The sequence below is a fragment of the Mobula birostris genome, chromosome 28, assembly GCF_030028105.1.
Source record: "Mobula birostris isolate sMobBir1 chromosome 28, sMobBir1.hap1, whole genome shotgun sequence".
Taxonomy (NCBI): domain Eukaryota; kingdom Metazoa; phylum Chordata; class Chondrichthyes; order Myliobatiformes; family Myliobatidae; genus Mobula; species Mobula birostris.
Window position 1 is genome coordinate 7516693 of NC_092397.1, and position 20441 is coordinate 7537133.

Genomic DNA, 20441 nt, shown 5'->3' on the forward strand with positions numbered 1-20441 from the left:
GGGGGAGGGGGAGGGGGAGAGGAGAGGGGAGGGGGAGAGGGGAGGGGGAGGGGGGAGAGGGGGAGAGGGGGGAGAGGGGGGAGAGGGGGGAGAGGAGAGGGGAGGGGGAGGGGGGAGGGGAGGGGGGAGGGGGAGGAGGGGGGAGGAGGGGGGAGGAGGGGAGGGGGGGGAGGAGGAGGGAGGGGGAGGGGAGGAGGGAGGGGTAGGGAGAGGGAGGGGTTAGGGGCCTGTGGCAAAGTCTGTTATCATTCCACAGATCAGCTTGTTTGGTGTGCAAGTATTATTTTCATTCCTGCACTGCAATAACCCTAGACATTTATCTTTCGTTCTGCATTGGATTTATGCTCATTCTAGTAAAACATTTTCTTGTGGTTTAACACGTGAGGGGCGCCTCCCAACTGCTTTGCAAACACCCTGAGCTGAATCACAAAGAAACACAGGATGAATATTAAAATAATTTTCCTTGCGACCCTGAACAAGGTTCACAGGTAAACGCTTGGATAAACAACTAATGAAACCTCTCAGGTTTCGTAAGGCTCGTCCTCTGTATTTGACACGAAAGTCACATCCACCAAACTCGCCCGACAAGATCCACACCCACGCTGTGGCATCTTGCAGGCAACAGCAGGGTTTGTAAGCTCAGGCGCTACGTGGGAGGCTGGGTCTGTGTTGGCCGCGTTGAGGGTGGAGGAAGAGCCCGGTTTGAAGCCAGTGCCAAGATGCAGGGTGGGGAAGAGGAACACAACGCGGGCCGAAACCAGAAAATGACAAAGTCCACTCTCTGCTCCTGCGGCTCCTGTGACACCCGAGGCTTCAGGCTGCCGGTGACAAGATAGGTGCTCGCCGCTGTGTCGGGGTCTCTGCGGGTGATTGTCTGGGCGCCTGGGGGACAGAGCGTGCGGCCACACGCGTGGGCTGCCCCCGTCCCCAGCGCGTCCTTGGGTGTGCTGGCTGTTTGAGCGAACGACGCATTTCTCTGCACTCCTCGATGCACACGAGAGGAATAAATCTGAAAATGAATTGGGGCTGGGATCAGGATCAGCAGGCATGAGCTGGGGGTGGGGGAGTGTAAAATGCCAGGGTCACCGTACGAGAACCAGCTGCCGATGTGAAGACTTGCTACGGTTTCCAAATCACGTGGTGGCCGCCGGACTATCTGAGTGGTCCCAGCCCGCTCCCGTCCAGGCGGGGAAGTGCCAGGACCTCGGCTGCGGCAATCCCGACTTCCGGTGCTGTCCCCGCGGAGTTTGCACGTTATCCCGTTCTCATTGCTGTTCTGTGAGATTCTGATCGGGGCGCAGCGGCAACGAACGACACAGCGCCAAACTGAACTGACCTGAACGTTCCCAGTCTGTTTCAGTGACTCTCCGGTTTGATGATTAATAGTCTTGCGTTTACCCCTTGGGGTATTTTTTATACTTTATACTGGGATAAAGTTTTTAGAAGTTTTAAAGTTTTATAAAGTTTTTATAAGTTTTAAACTCTTATTAAGTTTTTTTTTGCCTTTTGCACAATTTGCCCTTTTTTTTGCGCGTTGGGCGTTCGACGTTTTTCTTAGACCATAACATATAGGAGAAATAGGCCATTCAGCCCATCGGGTCTGCTCCGCCATTCAATCATGGGCTGATCCAATTCTTTCAGTCATCCCCACTCCCCTGACTTCTCTCCATACCCTTTGATGCCCTGGCTAATCAAGAACCTATCTATCTCTGCCTTAAATACACCCAATGACTTGGCCTCCACAGCCGCTCGTGGGCAACAAATTCCACAGATTTACCACCCCCTGACTAAAGTAATTTCTCCACATTTCTGTTCTAAATGGATGTCCTTCAATCCTGAACGGGTTCGTTGCTTCCTGGCTGTCCGTGGGGAAGGCGAATCTCAGGGTTGTACACTGTACGCATGCTTTGATAATTGACGTACTTTGGATCTTTTTTTGACCATGCGGGCTCCCTCCCACTTCCTAAAGGCTTGTGGGCTGCTGCCAGTTGCCCCCGGCGTGAGGGTGAGGAAGATAAAGAGGAGGAAGGGGGGAGTGGGCAGAGAGTAACCGCATTAATGTGGGATTAATGTAAGCAGGTGCTGGCGCGTGGCCAAGTGGTTAAGGCGTCGGTCTAGTGATCTGAAGGTCACTAGTTCGAGCCTCGGCTGAGGCAGCGTGCTGTATCTTTGAGCAAGGCACTCAACCACACATTGCTCTGCGACGACACTAATGCCAAGCTGTATGGGTCCTAGAGTCCTTCCCTCGGACAACGTCAGCGTGGAGAGGGGAGACTTGCAGCATGGACAACTGCCGGTCTTCCACACAACCTTGCCCAGGCCTGCGCCCTGGAAACCTTCCAAGGCGCAAATCCGTGGTCTCATGAGACTAACGGATGCCTAAAATGTCAGCAGGTAGTTAGTGGTCAGCAGGGATTCAATGGGCCGAAGGGCCTGTTTCCAAGCAGTATGGCTCGGTGATTTCCACGATCTGATATTCCCCTCACCCCCACCTTACTTGCAAAAGTACTTTCACTCCAGTGAGATAACGGGGCTCATTTTAAACGTGGCACGTCTTGGCATCCCCTGGGTCGGACAGTGAGGCCATCGGGCCAGACTTTACCGATTCCCGGAACAGGGCACGAGAAGCCTCCAGATACGAGCAGTGCGAACCTCCCCTGAGGGAACGAGGGAAGGGGCAAAATGAGAATTTATTACCACTGATTTACATGGTAACATTTGTTGCTGTGCAAAGAGATGACAGAAATATTGAGGTGATGTTCATGGGTTTACGCTCCGAAACCTGATGGTGGAAGGGGAAGAAGCCACTCCTGGATCGTCGTGATTAAGAAATGGTGTGTGACCGGGTCCTGAATTACCCCTACGAACTGTGCTTTTGAAAAGAGAGAGAGAGAGAGAGGTATTTAGCACCGACATCTTGTTTTGAAAAGAGAGAGAGAGAGAGACGAAGACTGCTTTGAGATGGTGTTATGAACCCCTAAGGTTCATATTTCCTGCGGACTGTCACTTTAAGGCACAAGGAGGGACCGAGACTAACTTTTGGATTTCTGCTGAGTTCGGAGAGAGAGGGCACCGTGCAGCTCCTAAGTCGCTATGATGACCGAGGGTGGCGTTATTTGATGGACAATCATTGTTATGGTTTCTCTGGAGCGTGTTTATACTTCCCAAGGACGTGGCCTGCTAGTGCATTCTTGCATAGAGAAAGGAGGGAGGAGTTCTTTGAATGACAGTTGGTACTCAGTACGGTGAGATAAATAGGAGGTCAAATGATAGACCTGCAACACATATTTTTGGACACTGAATGAGCTTTGTTGTGCCCACGGAAAAAATGGACTTTTTTGGAGGATTGATCAGACGGATCGATCAGTGGCTCTTGCAGTGAGAAGAGGGAGTGACTGGTGGGGAGTTGTCCACGTGTCCAAACCTTTGCCTGGGTTGATGATTCCACCGCAGAAGAACAGTCCCCTTTGTTGAAGTCACAGTCGGTGTCTTTTACAGGATTTCAGAGGACAACGAGAAGATCGATGGTGTCAGCTTCACCTGAAGACTCAAATCTCTCCCTCTCTCTCTCTCTCCATCACTACTCAACTCAATACCACAAACTGAACTGAACTTTACTCATCATTGTAAGATTGTATCTATTTACCCCTAGACTTGAAGGAGCTTGGTTTTTATATATATTTCACACTTACTGATATATAATCATTGCTAACCGGTTTGATTTACTTGCACTTAAATTACTGTATTGCATAGTTACTAATAAATATTATTAGCTAATAGCAATATCAGACCCCAAAGTGTTCTCCATTTCTGCTGGTTCTTTAACCCATCACGGGGTATGTGGCAGGTGAGAAAGAGAACAATAGAGTGACAGAGACAGTGACAAAGATAGAGAGAGTGTGACAGACAGAGAGTGAGAGAGACAGAGACAGAGGGAGTGAGAGAGAGTGTGACAGAGACAGAGAAGACACTGCAGGTTACCTGGTACTCCTCGGGGGTCATGCCCACCGCCGTGGCTGTCTCCTGCAGCTCATTGACAGGCTGGGCTTTGAACAGCTTCTGCAGCAGGACGTAGATGGCGGGGGACTCTGGGGATGTCTGCAGCAGCACCACGAGACCGCCATACCAGGAGGCGCGCGAAACGTAGTGGGCATATAGCTTCTCCTCCTTCGAGAGGAGCTGGAAGGCGTCCTGGCAGTCGAGCAGCGAGATGCCAATGTCGTTGGGCAAAATATACTGGGAGTCCACCATCTTGTCTCGTCCTATGAAGGCAAACCTGAGGTATAAATACAAACAAGGCTGATTAAATTCAACAGAAATAAAAAGGAACATTTTATTGATTTTTATTTAGATTGGATTATGAGGATACTCAGTCCTCGTTTATTGTCACTTACAAAAGCATACATTAAGAAATGATACAATGTTCCTCCAGAGTGATATCACAAAAAAAAAACAGAACAAACCAAAGACTAACACTGACAAAACCACATAATTATAACATATAGTTACAGCAGTGCAAAGCAATACCATAATTTGATAAAGAGCAGACCATGGGCACTGTAAAAAAAAGTCTCAAGTCCCGATTGACTCCGATAGTCCCCGATAGCAGGCAGCAAAAAGGGAGAAACTCTCCCTGCCCTGAACTTCCAGGCACCGACAACTGCAGATGCATTGGAAGCACCCGACCACAGCCGACTCTGAGTCAGTCCGAAAACTTCAAGCCTCCGACCAGCCCCTCCAATACAGCCTCCCGAGCGCCATCCTCTGCCGAGTGCCTTCGACCTCGCCCCTGCCACTGAAACAAGCAAAGCCAAGGATTCGGGGCCTTCTCCTCCGGAGATTCCGGACCACACAGTAGCAGCGACAGCGAAGCAGGCATTTTTCAGAAGTTTCGCCAGATGTTCCTCTGTGCTCTCACGTCCGTCTCCATCAAATCAGGATTGTGCACGGCACTCTACTTAACAAATACAGATATCGTTCACCGGAGTGGCCGTGCGCGCTGCGTCGTGCTGCCATCTGCTCCTCCCTCCTTTTATTTTGAGATACATGGTAAAAGGCTCAACGATTCTGTGCCACCCGATTAAACTCTCCTCTCATGGCTGCCATCAGGAAGGAGGTACAGGAGCCTCAGGACCCACAGCGCCAGGTTTAGGAACAAGTTATCACCCCTCAACCCTCAGGCCTCTGAACCAAAGGGGACAACTTTATTCGCCCCATCACTGAAATGTTCCCACAACCAATGGACTCACTTTCAAGGACTCTTCATCTCGTGTCCTCAATATTTATTGCCTTTTCATTCATTATTATTGTCATTTCTTTCATCTTGTATTTGCACCGTTTGTTTTTGTTCTGCACTCTGGTCGAACACCCAGATTGGGCGGTCTTTCATTGATTCTGTTAGGGGTTGTTATTCTATTAGAGATTTATTGAGTACGCCCACAAGAAAATGAATCTCAGGTGTGTATATGGTGACATATATACACACTTCGATAATAAAATTTACAAATGTAGAACAGAGCAGTACAGGAACAGGCCACTCGGCCTGCAATGTTGTGCTGAACCAGCTAAAAAACAAATCAAACAATCCCTCTGACCTACGCCATGTCCACATCCCTCCATCTTCCTCACATCCACGTGCCGATCCAAACGTCTCCTAATAGAAACCATAGAAAAACTACAGCACAGAAACAGGCCTTTTGGCCCTTCTTGGCTGTGCCAAACCATCTTCTGCCTAATCCCACTGACCTGCACACGGACCACATCCCTCCATACACCTCCCATCCATGTATCTGTCCAATTTATTCTTAAATGTTAAAGAAGAACCCGCATTTACCACCTCGTCTGGCAGCTCATTCCATACTCCCACTGCTGTCTGTGTGAAGAAGCTTCCCCTAATGTTCTCTTTAAACTTTTCCCCCTCACCCTTAACCCATGTCCTCTGGTTTTTTTCTCCCCTTGCCTCAGTGGAAAAAGCCTGCTTGCATTCACTCTATCTATTCGTAAGGCCAGTGATGTTGTGGGGATGGAACTGGACTCTCTGACGGTGGTGTCTGAAAAGAGGATGCTGTCCAAGTTGCATGCCATCTTGGACAATGTCTCCCATCCACTACATAATGTACTGGCTGGGCACAGGAGTACATTCAGCCAGAGACTCATTCCACCGAGATGCAGCACAGAGCGTCACAGGAAGTCATTCCTGCCTGTGGCCATCAAACTTTACAACTCCTCCCTTGGAGGGTCAGACACCCTGAGCCAATAGGCTGGTCCTGGACTTATTTCCTGGCATAATTTACATATTACTATTTAACTATTCATGGTTCTATTACTATTTATTATTTATGGTGCAACTGTAACGAAAACTAATTTCCCCTGGGATCAATAAAGTATGACTATGACTATTATAGTTCAGAGATGAACTCCCATAACATTCCAGCTCTTATACTCAATACTTTGACTAATAAAGGCCAATGTACCAAAAGCTCTCTTTACAACCCTATCTACCTGTGACGCCACTTTTAGGGAATTTTGTATCTGTATTCCCAGATCCAATAATCTACCACCACCACCCCAGGCAGCACATTCCAGACATCCACCACTCTCTAGAGAAAAAACTTGCCCTTCGCATCCCCCTTTAACCTACCCCGCCCCACCTTCAATGCATGAATTAGACATCATAGAGGGATCAGAAGTGGAGAGAGTGAGCAACTTCAAGTTCCTGAGTGTCAAGATCTCTGAGGACCTAACCTGGTCCCAACATATCGATGCAGTTATAAAGAAGGCAAGACATCGACTGTACCTCATTAGGAGTTTGGACAGATTTGGTATGTCAACAAATACACTCACAAACTTCTATAGATGTACCATGGAGTGCATCTGACAGGCTGTATCACAGTCTGGTATGGAGGGGCTACTGCACAGGACCGAAAGAAGCTGCAGAGGGTTGTAAATCTAGTCAGCTCCATCTTGGGTACTAGCCTGCAAAGTACCCAGGACATCTTCAGGGAGCGGTGTCTCAGAAAGGTCCATTATTAAAGACCTCCAGCACCCAGGACATGCCCTTTTCTCACTGTTACCATCAGGGAGGAGATACAGAATCCTGAAGACACACACTCAGCGATTCCGGAACAGCTTCTTCCCCTCCACTGTATGATTCCTAAATGGACATTGAATCCTTAGACATTACCTCACTTTTTCAATATATATTACTTCTGCTTTTTGCATGATTTTTAATCTATTCAATACAGTATACTGTAATGAATTACTTATTTTATTTTTCTTCTGTATTATGTACTGCTGCTGCTAAGTTAACAAATTTCGCGACACATGCCGGTAATACTAAACCCGATTCTGATTCTCTGGCTGGATTCCCCGAACGGAGAAGCCCCTGTTTTAACATGGTGGAGGCTGATAAAGACGGGTAGCCACCGCACGGCCCCGGGCAGATCGGGAGGGAGGGAGGGGGGTCCATGGCATGCCAGACGCCTGGGGACCCTTGGCGGACACCAGACAGCCTGCAGACGGCTGGCGATCCGGAGCCACGCACACAAAATGCCGGAGGCGCTCAGAAGGTCAGGCAGCACCCTTGCAACCCTTCACTCGCTAATGGTGTCGCGCCGTCATCTTCCGCCAGCTCCAGCGCCGTACCTCCCTCGGCGTGGAGCCTCCCCGTTGACCGTACCGCCAGCAGACAAACGCCAGACGGCTGAAGTCCAGGGGGGACCTCGGGAACCTAGAAGCACGACCATCGGAGAAAGCTCCAACAGTTATGGGATCCCAGCGACCCTCTAACTCTAAAGGGGGTGCAGGTAACCCCTCCAAAAGTACAAGTTCCTCTTCCTTTCCAGTCCTGGTGAAGGGTCTCGACCCAATACTCTCTTGCCCGACCTGCTGAGTTCCTCCAGCTTTTTTTTGTGTGTGTGTGTTGCTTTGGATTTCCAGCATCTGCAGATTATTCTTCCGACATTATAGGGATCAGGGGTGGATGGGAACCCCTTCCAAAAATACGGGATATGGACAGACCTCCAACTTAAAGGGGACCTGAACCCCGACCCCCTCCCCAAAAAAAAAGAACTACTATTTGTAGTTTCTCATTGTAGACACAGGGGACCAGGCGCACCCCAATAGTAAAGAGGTCCCGTTTCCTAGCCCACGTTAAAGGGGCCGGGCGTCCTGGCCAATATTGAAAAGGGGACGGGGGGTTGCAGCGTTCGGTCCGAACCAGGACAAAGGAAGCTTCTTGAGTTACGGGCGGGAGCCGGCTATTTCGGAGCCGGCGGGTAAGGGGGGTCCCCGCCAGCCGAAGGGAAACTCACCTCTCCGCTTCATTCATCCACTGGCTCCGGCCTCTGGTCACGGGGCGGGACGGGCAACTCCTCTCCCGCCCCCTCGCCGCCCGGCTCCCACCAATAGGGCAGCGGGGCGGCCGACTGACACCTCCTGCGACCACCCGCGCGAGGGACTGTCTGATTGACGTGCTCCACCACCAATCGGGGGGCAGAGACGACCCGTCCCCCGAGTTTAAAATATCACGTGCTACCAGCCCGTACGAGGAGGCTGTCTCATAACAGTTCGAAAATAGCACGGTAGGAAGTCAAGCTATATCTCTGGTATTATGATTGAATAATAGTTACGGGGAAAAATAATAATGCAGTGATTCCTGGGCTGGCGGACCAGCCCCGTATTGATTGACATCCAACTTGATCAATCAGAGAGCAGGAGGAAATGATTGACTTTGACATCAACCAATCAAACAGGGAGATGGAATCCTAAACTGGGGCCGGTGTCTTTATAAAGTATGAGATTTATATTTGGCATGAACAATAACTCATATCGTTAAGTAGATAAATAAATAAATATTACAAACTAAATGTTTCTTTTATAACCTTAATTGTATCTAACTCGACGATTTTGGACACCGGTAATGACAAGTGCAACAGCCGGTTGTCCGAGGGAAGCTTTAGGCCCGGACACAATCCGTGTTAAAGGAGTCCGTTGGTTTAGTGGTCCGGGTGGCCTTTGCGGGAAGGTCGATGGCAGCTCCAGGGACCAGCGAGGCGGCCGCTCCCGCTCGCCGGTCGTTTCGTGACTGCTGGGGCTGCCGGGTGGTGTGCGGGGGCGGCCTGGTGGCTGCCAGCGGCTACGTTTACGCCTCGGCCCGCGGGGTGATGAAGAAGGGAGGACCGACCCGGATGGGCACCGTGGGCCAGATCGTCTTCGCCCTGAGTGAGTCCGGAGGGGCGCAGACCCCGGCCAGACCCCCATCCTACCGCCCGCCAGACCCTGCCTCCTACTCCCTCTGCCCCCACCCCCGTCTGGACAACCGCAACCTTACCCCCACCCCTATACAATTATATAAAAATGTTAAATAAAACCTGGTTAAAACTAATTAAATGGATCTCAAGGGGCCAACACATTATGAGCAACACACACAAAATTCGGGAGGAACTCAGCAGGTCGAGCAGCGTCCACGGAGGGGAGTAAACAGTCAACATTTCGGGCCAAGATCCTTCGTCGGGTCTGGAAGGGAAGGGGGCAGAATTCAGAATAAGAAGGAATCTGATAGGAGAAAGGGAATTAGCAGGGGCACCAGAGGGAGGTGATGGACAAATGAGGTGAAAGTGTGAAGGGAGCCAGAGTGGGGACTGGAAAGAGAGGAGGAAGGGTGGGTGGGGTGGGGTGGGGTGGAGTGGGGGGGGGGAAAGAAAGCACTGGGAGTTGCTGAAACTGATGTTCATGTCATCAGGCTATAGACTACCCAGACAGAATGTGAGGTGCTACTCCTCCAACCTGAGGTGGCCTCATCGGGGCAACAGGAAAGGCCCTGGACTGAGCTGTTGGAATGGGAAGTAGAATTATGAAGGGTGGTCACCAGTAAATCCCACCTTTTGTGGCACTCGGCAAAGCAGTCTACTCCTGTTCCTCTCCATAGATGCTGCCCGACCCACTGAGTTCCTCCAGCGGTTTGTGCGCGCTGCTCTGCATTTCCCAGCATCTGCAGGGCCCCTCGCACCTGCACATTTTGATTCTACAACTTTTGACATGCTTTTCCTTCTCCCGTGGCAGGCTTGCTATCCTTGGGTCTGGTCATCATGGTCGATCCTGTTGACAAGTCTCACCCGAAGTACAGAGGAGCACCGGGCCTACAAAGCAAACCGGGAGAGCCGTCCAGTAGACCTTGACTGACCTTGCTTCAGCACCAAAGGGAAAGTTTGGTGACTTATGTGAAAAATTTCTCTTGGGGGGGGGGGGGAGTGAAAAAAAAAGAACTTTCACACAGTGGAAGGAATTATTTCTAAAGACTTGAGGTGCCCAGATGGGGCGGGTTGGGGTGACATGGGGGAAGTACATCGTGTCATTGTGTGCGCTTGTGTTAATCAACGTTTCTGTACACGTTCGGTATTGGAAATATGCCATGGAGTTTGCTCATCAAATAAATTAAACATCTTACTGGAAATTAGCTGGTCATTTTCTTAAGCCCATCACCCCTATTGGGGCAAAAGCCACTGGCAGCAGTCTGCCAGCGTCCTCAGTCCTGGTCAGTCTTTCCCGTTGTCCCCATTGTCGCCAATCCTTCCTCTCCCCGGGATGAGGTCTTCGGAGCTTCTGTTGGCATTCCTGTAGCTCTGGGTTTTTACGGAAATGGGTTTGCTAGCCCCCCCCGTGCCCAGTCTCCCTTTTGCAGCCTGGGGCCATCCACGGCGGAGTTAGGTTGGAGGGTACGTTAAATACTTTCTGTCCCGGAGCTGGGCCTCCGGCTCCGAGTCCGGAATCGTCACTCCGAGAGGTCACACGTACATCGAGACGTGCAGGGAGACCCGCCGTTGGCGTCAGCGACCGATACAGGCCGAGGGTGTGCTGGTGGAGGGTGGGGGGCAGCCCGCAAGTGTCACCGCGCTTTCGGCGCCAACGCGCCGCTCACTAACCCTGACCCGTACGTCTTTGGAGCGTGGGAGGAAACCGGAGCACCCAGTCACGGGGGAGAACGCACAGACCGTGTCACCCCCTCCCACCCCCCAAGGCTCCACAGACACATCTCCGAGTTCTGTACCATCCAGACTTTGTCCCTTCATCGTTGGGTCCAAATCCCGGTGTTCCCAGCACGCGTTCCGGGGCAGAACGACCGTACTTCAAGGAGAAGCCCATTTTAACTCTCTCACCAGCATTGAGGCTGGCACATTGTGCTGAGTGCCAGAGCTGCTCAGGGCTCATGTTGATTCACTATTCCGGTTAAAGGTGGCACTGAGGAAACAAACAACACTATAATTTGCCGTATAAACACACTTCCTCTCAAATACAAATCACTGCAATCAATCACCCCGTAACTGCCCCTTCGGAGTCGAGCTGTTCAACTGCCTGCACCACTTGGCATTTTTGTGGTGCGAACTGAAGTCTTGAGGGTTCGACCGATTGAAGTGCCGGGTGGAATTGAGGCAGAACTCAACCATAAGGCATAGGAGCAGAATTAGGTCGTTCAGCCCATCCAGTCTGCTCACCCATTCCATCATGGCTGATCCCGGATCCCATCAAGCCCATTCACCTGCCTTGATACCCTGACCGACCAGAAAACAATCAACTTCCACCTTAAATATACGCACAGCCTTGGCCTCCACTGCAGGGCGTTCCACAGACTCACCACTCTCTGGTTACTCCTTACCTCTGTTCTTACCCTCAACGTACGGTAGGTTTCAATGAGATCCCCCCGCATTCTTCTAACTTCCAGTGAGTGCAGGCCCAAAGCTGCCAAACACTCCTCATATGTTAACCCCTTCATTCTCAGAATCAACCTCATGTACCTCCTCTGGACTCCCTCCAATGACAACATGTCCTTCCTGAGACATGGGGCCCAAAACTGTTGACAATACTCTCAAGTGTGGCCTGCAGCATTATCGCCTGGCTTTTATATTCTATTCCCCTTGGAACAAATGCCAACATTGCAATTGCCTTCTTCACCACAGACTCAACCTGCAAATTAACCTTCTGGGAGTCTTGCACGAGGACTCCTAGGTGCCCCTGCACCTCTGATGTTTGAACCTTCTCCCCATTTAGGTAATAGTCTGCACTATTGTCCCTTTTACCAAAATGCATTATCATACATCTGCCACTTTTCTGTCCATTCTTCCAATCTAAGTCCCGCCACAGTCACATTGATTCCTCAGCACTACCTGCCCCTCCACCTATCTTCATATCATCGGCAGACTTTGCTGGGCCCGTGAACGAAGAATGACCCAAATTGTCTGTGGAATTTGTTGCCACGAGCGGCAGTGGAGGCCGAGTCATTGGGTGCATTCAAGGCCGAGATAGATAGGTTCTTGATTAGCCAGAGCAGGGAAGACGGCAGGGGAATGGGGATGACTGGAAGAACTGGATCAGCCCCTGATTGAATGGTAGAGCAGACTCAATGGGCCAAATGGCCTACTTCTGCTCCTATATCTTATGGGCTTAAAACAGGACAGGTAGAAATACTTAGGGTATTGGGGCTGGAGGCGAGAGATGAGCCAGTGAGAAAGGATCTAGTGCTTTCCCAGCGTAAATGACAAATAAACTCTTCTGGGGCTTCCATCCAGGATTTTAACCGACGTTTCGATACCTGTACCCGGCTGCAAGCCCGAGGGGAGTTTATCCAGACGAGCTGGCGTTCAGCCACGGGGTTCACTCACCTCCGCGGTGAACTGAGGCCATGGTCGGCAACTAACGGGCTCCCGAACCGGCTGCAGTGATGACCGGCCTGGTGGCTGTTGAGTCACTTTTGTGAACTTCAGTTCTGAATGTCATTTGCTTGCTTTTGTTGTGTGCACAATGTGTGTGTGTGTGTTTTTTCTGCACATTGAATGCCTGATGGCCTTTTTTTTGTGGGTTCGATTGAGCTTCTTTCTGTTTTGTGGCTGCCTGTAAGGGAACAAGTCTCAAGGTTGTATATACTTTGATATACAACCATCATGCCGCCATCTTCTCCCACTTCGGTGATGATATTTGTTGTGTGTCAAGTAGGGGGCCGTGTACAATTCTGATTTGATGGAGACGGGCGTGAGAGCATTTGGAAACATCTGAAATGCCCGCTTCGCTGCCACTGCTACTGTGTGGTAACCGGAATCTCCGGAGCTGAAGGCCCTGAAATCCCCGGCTTTGCGTGCTTCAGCGGCCGGGGAGAGGTCGAAGGTGCTCGGCAGAGGATGGCGTTCGGGAGGCTGGTCGGAAGCTCAGAGTTTTCGGACGGATGGACTCAGTGTTGGCTGCTTCCAAGGCATCGGCAAGTTGACGGTGCCTGGAGGTTTATGGCAGGGAGTTTCTCCCTTTTGCCGCCTGCTATCGGGGACTTGGGATTCAATCGACTCGGGACTTTGAGACTATTTTTACCGTGCCCATGGTCTGTTCTTCATCAAATTATGGTATTGCTTTGCACTGCTGTAACTATATGTTATAATTATGTGGTTCTGTCAGTGTTAGTCTTTGGTCTGTCCTGTTTTCTGTGATATCACGCCGGAGAAACATTGTATCATTTCTTAATGCACGTATGCATTTCTAAATGACAATAAAAGAGGATTGAGTGTTCTCATAATCTAATAATAAATGTACTTTGAACTTCAAAGATTGTTTGATGTCATTTCCTGTACGTGAGCGTAAAGGAGAACAAAATAATTGTTACTCCAGGTCCAATACAGCACGAGGACCACTGGGCTGTTGAAGACACTATCTGCTGGATGAAACATGAAGCATAACCCTTCTCGGAGCGGAGGGGAATGTCAAAGCACGATAGCGTAGTGGTTACCATTAACACTTTACAGCCCCAGCGATCATTGATCAGTTTTGATTTCCGCCGCTGTCCGCAAGTACACATGTCCTCCTTTTGACCACGTGGGTTTCCTCCAGGAGCTCCAATTTCCTCCCACGTTCCAAAGAAGTACAGGTGAGTGGTGGGCGTGCTATGTTGGCGCAGGAAGCGTGGTGACACTTGGGGCCAGCGCCCAGCACATCCTCGGACTGCGTTGGTCATTGATACAGATGATGCATTTCACTGTGTGCTCCTATGTACATGTGACAAGATAAAGAATCTTATAGACTCTTTTAAGGTTGGCACAGGACTGGGAAAGTTTCCTACTTTCAGTTTATTTCTTCTGAGGCAGACCAAACGGTCGCTATTTGTGTGAACTTGATTAGAGTGTTCAAGGGTACAATAAGGAGACAGAAAACAAAACCGGCAGGTGCTGAAATTTTGACAATACTGCATTGGAGAGCATCCAGGGGGAATGAAAGGGTTAATGTACAAGAAGTGTTGGATGCTTCAGGGCCTGTACGCACTGGAGGTTCATGACTACGATCCCGGGAATAAAAGGGTTAATGTACGAGGAGTGGTTGATGGCTCATGGTCTGTACTAGCTGGCGTTTAGAAGAATGGGGGGGGGGGAATCTTATTGAAACTTCTCCAATATTGAAAGGAGTTGAACTGGAGTGTGGAGAGGATGCCCTTGGTATTGGGAGAGTCTAGGACCAGGGGGCTCATAATAGAGGGGCGTCCATTTAGAACCGAGATGAGGAGGAATTTCTTTAGCCAAGAGGGTGGTGAATCTGTGGAATTCACTGCCACAGACAGCTGTGGAGGCCGAGCTGTTGGGTTATTTATGCAGAGGTTGATAGGTTCTTGATAAGTAAGGGTGTCAAAGGTTATAGAGAGGAGGCAGGAAAAATAGGGTTGAGAGGGAAAGTAGATCAGCCACATTGGAATGGTGGAGAGACTCGATGGGCTGAATGCCTAATTCTGCTCCCGTGTCTCATGGTCTAAATCCGTTGCTGAGATTCCACCATTGGCTGTTAACAAGAGATTCCGCAGATGCTGGAAATCCAGAGTAAATTTCGGAGGAACTCAACAGGTGAGGAAGATGTTTCGGGCCAAGACCCTTCATTAGGATGAGCCCTGCCTGACTAGCTGAGTTCCTCCAGCGAGTTTTGCCTCGCGCAACCCAATACAAATTACTAATAGTCTCAGCATTAACTTCCGAACACACGGATTTGCAACGGTAGCCCCTTCCCGACTCCGGTCACGTTGAAATTGTAAGAAAGAGCTCGCCACAGGAACGGCGGCGTCACTCACTTCGACGGTAAACACGCTGCTCGGGCATTGAGTGAAGCGTCCAGAGCATTAAAATTTTACAATTTTTTATTTCACATTTTGCTTTAATCTCGAGACAAACAAAAGTCTTTTGTTAAAGGAAGGCCGGCCCTGCAAAGCCCTGGTGAGGGCATGTTTTCTCACTGTCAGGCACTGTGCAGGATCAGGCCGGTGACAGCAGCCCCACGCGCTCCGTCTCTCCACGAGCTTTATAACGGCAGTTGAGTGCGGCATTCAGGAAAGCTCACTTCTTGCAAACAATCAACACTGCTGAAGGGACTAGACCTGTCAAGACAACAGTAAAAACAAAGTACACAGAATTAACCGGCTTCATGAATTGTCCACAGTGCAATCAGCAAGACACTTTACTGGTATGGCGTTCTGCTGCTGTAGGCCGTCCACTTCAAGGCCCGACGTGCTGTGCGTTCAGAGATGCTCTTCTGCACACTACTGTTGTTATTTGTGTTAGTCACCTTCCTGTCAGCTTGAACCAGTTTGGCCATTCTCCTCTGACCTCTCTCACTAACAAGGTATTTTTGCCCACAGAACTGCCACTCACTGAATGTCTTTCACAGCATTCCCTGTAAATTCTAGAGCAGGGGTCCATGGACCCCTTGGACCCCTACCATTAACCATGGCTTAGGAGAAGATGGGAACCCCTGCTCTAGAGACTGCTGTGTGTGAAAATCCCAGATCAGCAATTTCTGAGATACTCAAACCACCCCGTCTGGCACCAACAATCACTCCATGGTCAAGACAGTTAGCTCACATTTCTTCCCCAATCCAATGTCTGGTCTGAACAACAACCGAACCTCTTGACCATGTCTGCATGCTTTTTATGCACTGAGTTGCTTTTCACGTGATTGGCTCATTAGATATTTGCATTAACAAACGGGAAGCCCCAAAGAGACATTCTGCAAAGATCAATAAACCGATTGTTTGGAATCAAATGACCTTGCCTGGTGCCTCAGCTAGGTGTGTCTGCACCACACCACCCCCTTGCCCTGGCACTCCTCTGTCACTAGTCTCACACCCCCCGAGCCTCGTCATTCCCAACATCCTTTACTCCCACCAAAATTACAAGCTCACTCTCCGCTCCACGTTGACAAATACAGCACTGTGCGAAAGTCTTAGGCACCCCAGCTATAGACACTTCCACTGTAGGCATCCCTCCACAAAGCAAATCGGGGTTGGAATTATAAACTCCGGTGCACAAGGAAAGAGTTCCACCATGAATGGTCCCAAGCCTGCATGCAAAAGACGGAGGGGTGGGCACAAGGCTAGCAACCCCATCCCAAAGCTACAGAAACACCAAAAACCCTCAACCCTGGCAGGGTTACCTGGAATGGACTCTGCAGAGAGTGGTGCGGACAGCCCGGCGCATCTGCAGTTGTGAACTAACCATGATTCAGGACATTTACAAATACAGGTGTGTAAAAAGGATCACTGGGGACCCCAGTCACCCCAACCACAAACTATTCCAGCTGCTACCATCCGGGAAACGGTAAAGCCAGGACCAAGAGGCTCCGGGACAGCTTCTTTCACCAGACCATCAGACTGATTAACTCACACTGATTTGAGTGCATTTCTAGTTACATTGACTGTCCTATTTATTATAACTTATTATAAGTTAATTACTATGATTGCACATTTAGACAGAGACGTAACGTAAAGATTTTTACCCCTGAGGTATGTGAAGGATGTAAGAAATAAAGTTAGTTCAATTCAATTAGGAGGATCTTAAGATGGTCTGTGTTTGGGGAACAACTTGAAGGACTGGCACTGGGCAGAGAGCTGTGGTGAGCTGGTGGTGAGGCGTGATGGGCTTAACTAAGTATGTGGCAAGCTCCTGCGGACAGCAATGTTGAGGAACAGAGCTGGCTGAGGGGAGAAATATTGGACCCAGATAAGAGGCAGCAGCATCTTCTTTGACACCCATCCGATGGAAAGCTGACAAAGGGGCAGAACCTCTGACGACGTAAACTGACTGTTCCTCGGTCAATACACACATGGAAACTGTTAAGTATCTGCGGAGCAAGAATCGGTAACGGAATCATAGGATTAAACGTTCTTACTGAGTCATGATAGCAGTGGCAGAAGCTGGGCAATTGACAGAGCGGGAACAACCAAATGGGCAACACACATAAAAGTTGCTGGTGAACGCAGCAGGCCAGGCAGCATCTCTAGGAAGAGGTACAGTCGACGTTTCAGGCCAAGACCCTTCGTCAGGACTAACTGAAGGAAGAGTGAGTAAGGGATTTGAAAGTGGGAGGGGGAGGCGGAGATCCAAAATGATAGGAGAAGACAGGAGGGGGAGGGATGGAGCCAAGAGCTGGACAGGTGATTGGCAAAAAGGATACGAGAGGATCATGGGACAGGAGGTCCGGGAAGAAAGACGGGGGGGGGGGACCCAGAGGATGGGCAAGGGGTATATTCAGAGGGACAGAGGGAGAAAAAGGAGAGTGAGAGAAAGAATGTGTGTATGTGAATAAATAACAGATGGGGTACGAGGGGGAGGTGGGGCATTAGCGGAAGTTAGAGAAGTCGATGTTCATGCCATCAGGTTGGAGGCTACCCAGACGGAATATAAGGTGTTGTTCCTCCAACCTGAGTGTGGCTTCATCTTTACAGTAGAGGAGGCCGTGGATAGACATGTCAGAATGGGAATGGGATGTGGAATTAAAATGTGTGGCCACCGGGAGATCCTGCTTTCTCTGGCGGACAGAGCGTAGGTGTTCAGCAAAGCGGTCTCCCAGTCTGCGTCGGGTCTCGCCAATATATAAAAGGCCACATCGGGAGCACCGGACGCAGTATATCACCCCAGCCGACTCACAGGTGAAGTGACAACCAAATGGGCCTGCTGTGGAATGACAATAAATAGTCTTGAATCTTGAAGGGCCTTGTGGAAAAGTTAGGCAGTCCACGTCCTGATCAGCCATTATTGAATGGCAGAGCAGTCTCGATGGGCCAGATGGCACGACAGTGCCTTTACTTCCTTCGCAGACTGCGGACTTTCGGCATGACATGTGATAAACTTCTATGGATGTGTATTGACTGGCTGCATTACGGAAACACCAATGCCTTTGAAGGGAAAATCCTACAAAGGGCAGTGGATTTGGCCAAGTACATCACGGGTAAAGCCCTCCCAGCCACTGAGCACACCTACATGAAACGTTGCCGTAGGAAAGCAGCATCCATCATCAGAGATCCCTACCACCCAGGCCATGCTCTCTTCTCACTATTAAAGGCATCTGTTAGTCTTGCGAGACCATGGATCTGCACCTGGAAAGTCTTCACTCTCCAGGGCACAGGCCTGGGCAAGGTTGTATGGAAGACCGGCAGTTGTCCATGCTGCAAGTCTCCCCTCTCCATGACACCAATGTTGTCCAAGGGAAGGGCATTAGGACCCATACAGCTTGGCACCGGTGTCGTCGCAGAGCAATGTGTGATTAAGTGCCTTGCTCAAGGACACAACACGTTGCCTCGGCTGGGGCTCGAACTCACCATCTTCAGGTCGCTAGTCCAAAGCCTTAACCACTTGGCCACGTGCCCACTTCTCACTATTGCCATCAGGTAAAAGGTAAAAGAGCCTCAGGACTCACACCACCAAGGTCAAAATGTTATTATCCCCTTAACCATCAGGCTCTTAACAAAAGGGGATAACTGCACTCACTTGCCCCATGCATTGAGATGTTCCCACAACCACTGATCTCACTTTACAGACTTATGGTTATCTCACGTTCTCGTTATTTATTGCTATTTATTTATAATTGCATTTGCAGAGTTTGTCGGCTTCTGCACTCTGGTTGATCTTTCATTGATCCTGTTTACAGTTACTATTCTATAGATTTGCTGAGGATGCCCGCAGGCAAATGAATCTCAGGGTTGTATGTGTTGACGTGTATGTACTCTCATAAACTTGAACTCCTGGTTCAGTTTGTTACATTCCAACAGTGCTGCCCGCCCACTGGGTCTCCGGCCACCACCTCCCTGCCCACGGTACCTAACTCCTGAAGGGGCTTCTCCATGTCCTCCTCGGAGAAGACTTTGCGGGGGAAGGAAGTCATGAGGTTGAAGTTGTCGTTGCTCTCCTGCTGCTGCAGCTGGACGTAGAGCCTGACGGCCGCCAGCTGCTCCCGGCTCTTGAAGGACTGCGTGAGCTGCGTGCCATCCAGTAACCGGATCTGGGGAGGGGAGAGCGAGGCAAAGGCAGTGAGTCGTCGACACAAGCAGTTCGGCAGATGCTAGAAATCCTGAGACACAGACACAAAATGCTGGAGGGACCCAGCAGGCCAGAAGAGGGAATCTGATTGGAGATGACAGTGGAGCATGGAAGAAAGGGAAAGATGAAGGGCAGGAGAAGAGAAGGTGCGAGGGGGAAACACCAAAGGGGACAAGAAGTGAATTGCAAAATATCTTTGTCATAGCAAAACGTTAAGAAGCAGTTCCAGCTCATGAGGGGGAGCAGAGGGGTTAGTCAAGTGGCTTCTCAGGAACAACCCTGCACTCAATGTCAGCAAGACCAAACACCTGATCAGGCATCCGTTAGTCTTGTGAGACCATGGATCTGCGCCTTGGAAGGTTTCCAGGGCGCAGGCCTGGGCAAGGTTGTATGGAAGACCGGCAGTTGCCCATGCTGCAAGTCTCCCCTCTCCATGCCACCGATGTTGTCCAAGGGAAGGGCATTAGGACCCATACAGCTTGGCACCGGTGTCGTCGCAGAGCAATGTGTGATTAAGTGCCTTGCTCAAGGACACAACACATTGCCTTGGCTGGGGCTTGAACTAGCGACCTTCAGATCACTAGACCGACGCCTTAACCACTTGGCCACGTGCCCACACAAAGAGCTGATTGTGGACTTCTGAAAGAGCAAGACACCCACCAGTCCTCACAGAGGGATCAGGTGGAGCGAGTGAGCAATTTCAAGTTCCTGGGTGTCAATATCTCCAAGAACCTAACATTTTCATGCAGCTATAAAGGAGGCAAGATAGTGGCTATGTTTCATTAGGGGTTTCAGGGGATCTGGTTTGTCAACTAAAACACTCTAAAGCTGCTACAAATGTACAATAGAGAGCATTCTGATGGGATGCGCTGCTGACTGATATGGGGGTGGGGGAGCACCGTGCAGGATCGAAGTAAACTGCAGAGAGCTGTAAGATTAGTCAGCTCCATCACGGGTACCAGCTAAAACTTCTTCAAGGAGTGGCGTACATCATTAAGGACCCCCATCACCCAAGACATCCCCTCATATTACAGTTATCGTCGGGAAGGAGGTATAGGAGCCTAAAGGCACACACTCAGTGATTCAGGAACAGCTTCTTCCCCTCTGCCATCCAAT

At 50.1% G+C, this 20441-nt stretch overlaps 3 protein-coding genes across 3 annotated transcripts in view; 1 reads left to right on the forward strand and 2 right to left on the reverse strand.

Annotated features, from left to right (window-relative positions):
* dpp3 (dipeptidyl-peptidase 3) overlaps positions 1-8398 on the reverse strand; it is a 61744-nt gene extending 53346 nt beyond the window's left edge. Inside the window, exons 1-2 of the mRNA XM_072245769.1 lie at positions 8313-8398; positions 3982-4276 (exon numbers count right to left, since the gene is read on the reverse strand). Coding sequence (XP_072101870.1) covers positions 3982-4276; positions 8313-8329 — 312 coding nt within the window. The 5' untranslated portion in view covers positions 8330-8398. The remainder of the gene's footprint in view (positions 1-3981; positions 4277-8312) is intronic.
* A 576-nt stretch (positions 8399-8974) lies between these two features.
* Positions 8975-10463, forward strand: LOC140188875 (distal membrane-arm assembly complex protein 1-like). The gene is made up of 2 exons (XM_072245536.1): positions 8975-9222; positions 10063-10463. Exons 1-2 carry the CDS (start codon positions 9030-9032, stop codon positions 10176-10178), a joined length of 309 nt encoding a protein of 102 aa, XP_072101637.1. The 5' UTR covers positions 8975-9029; the 3' UTR covers positions 10179-10463.
* A 4670-nt stretch (positions 10464-15133) lies between these two features.
* The window catches only part of ubxn1 (UBX domain protein 1), a 37757-nt gene continuing 32449 nt past the window's right edge, over positions 15134-20441 (reverse strand). Inside the window, exons 9-10 of the mRNA XM_072245619.1 lie at positions 19107-19287; positions 15134-15388 (exon numbers count right to left, since the gene is read on the reverse strand). Of these exons, the coding sequence (XP_072101720.1) occupies positions 15348-15388; positions 19107-19287 (222 nt within the window). The 3' untranslated portion in view covers positions 15134-15347. The remainder of the gene's footprint in view (positions 15389-19106; positions 19288-20441) is intronic.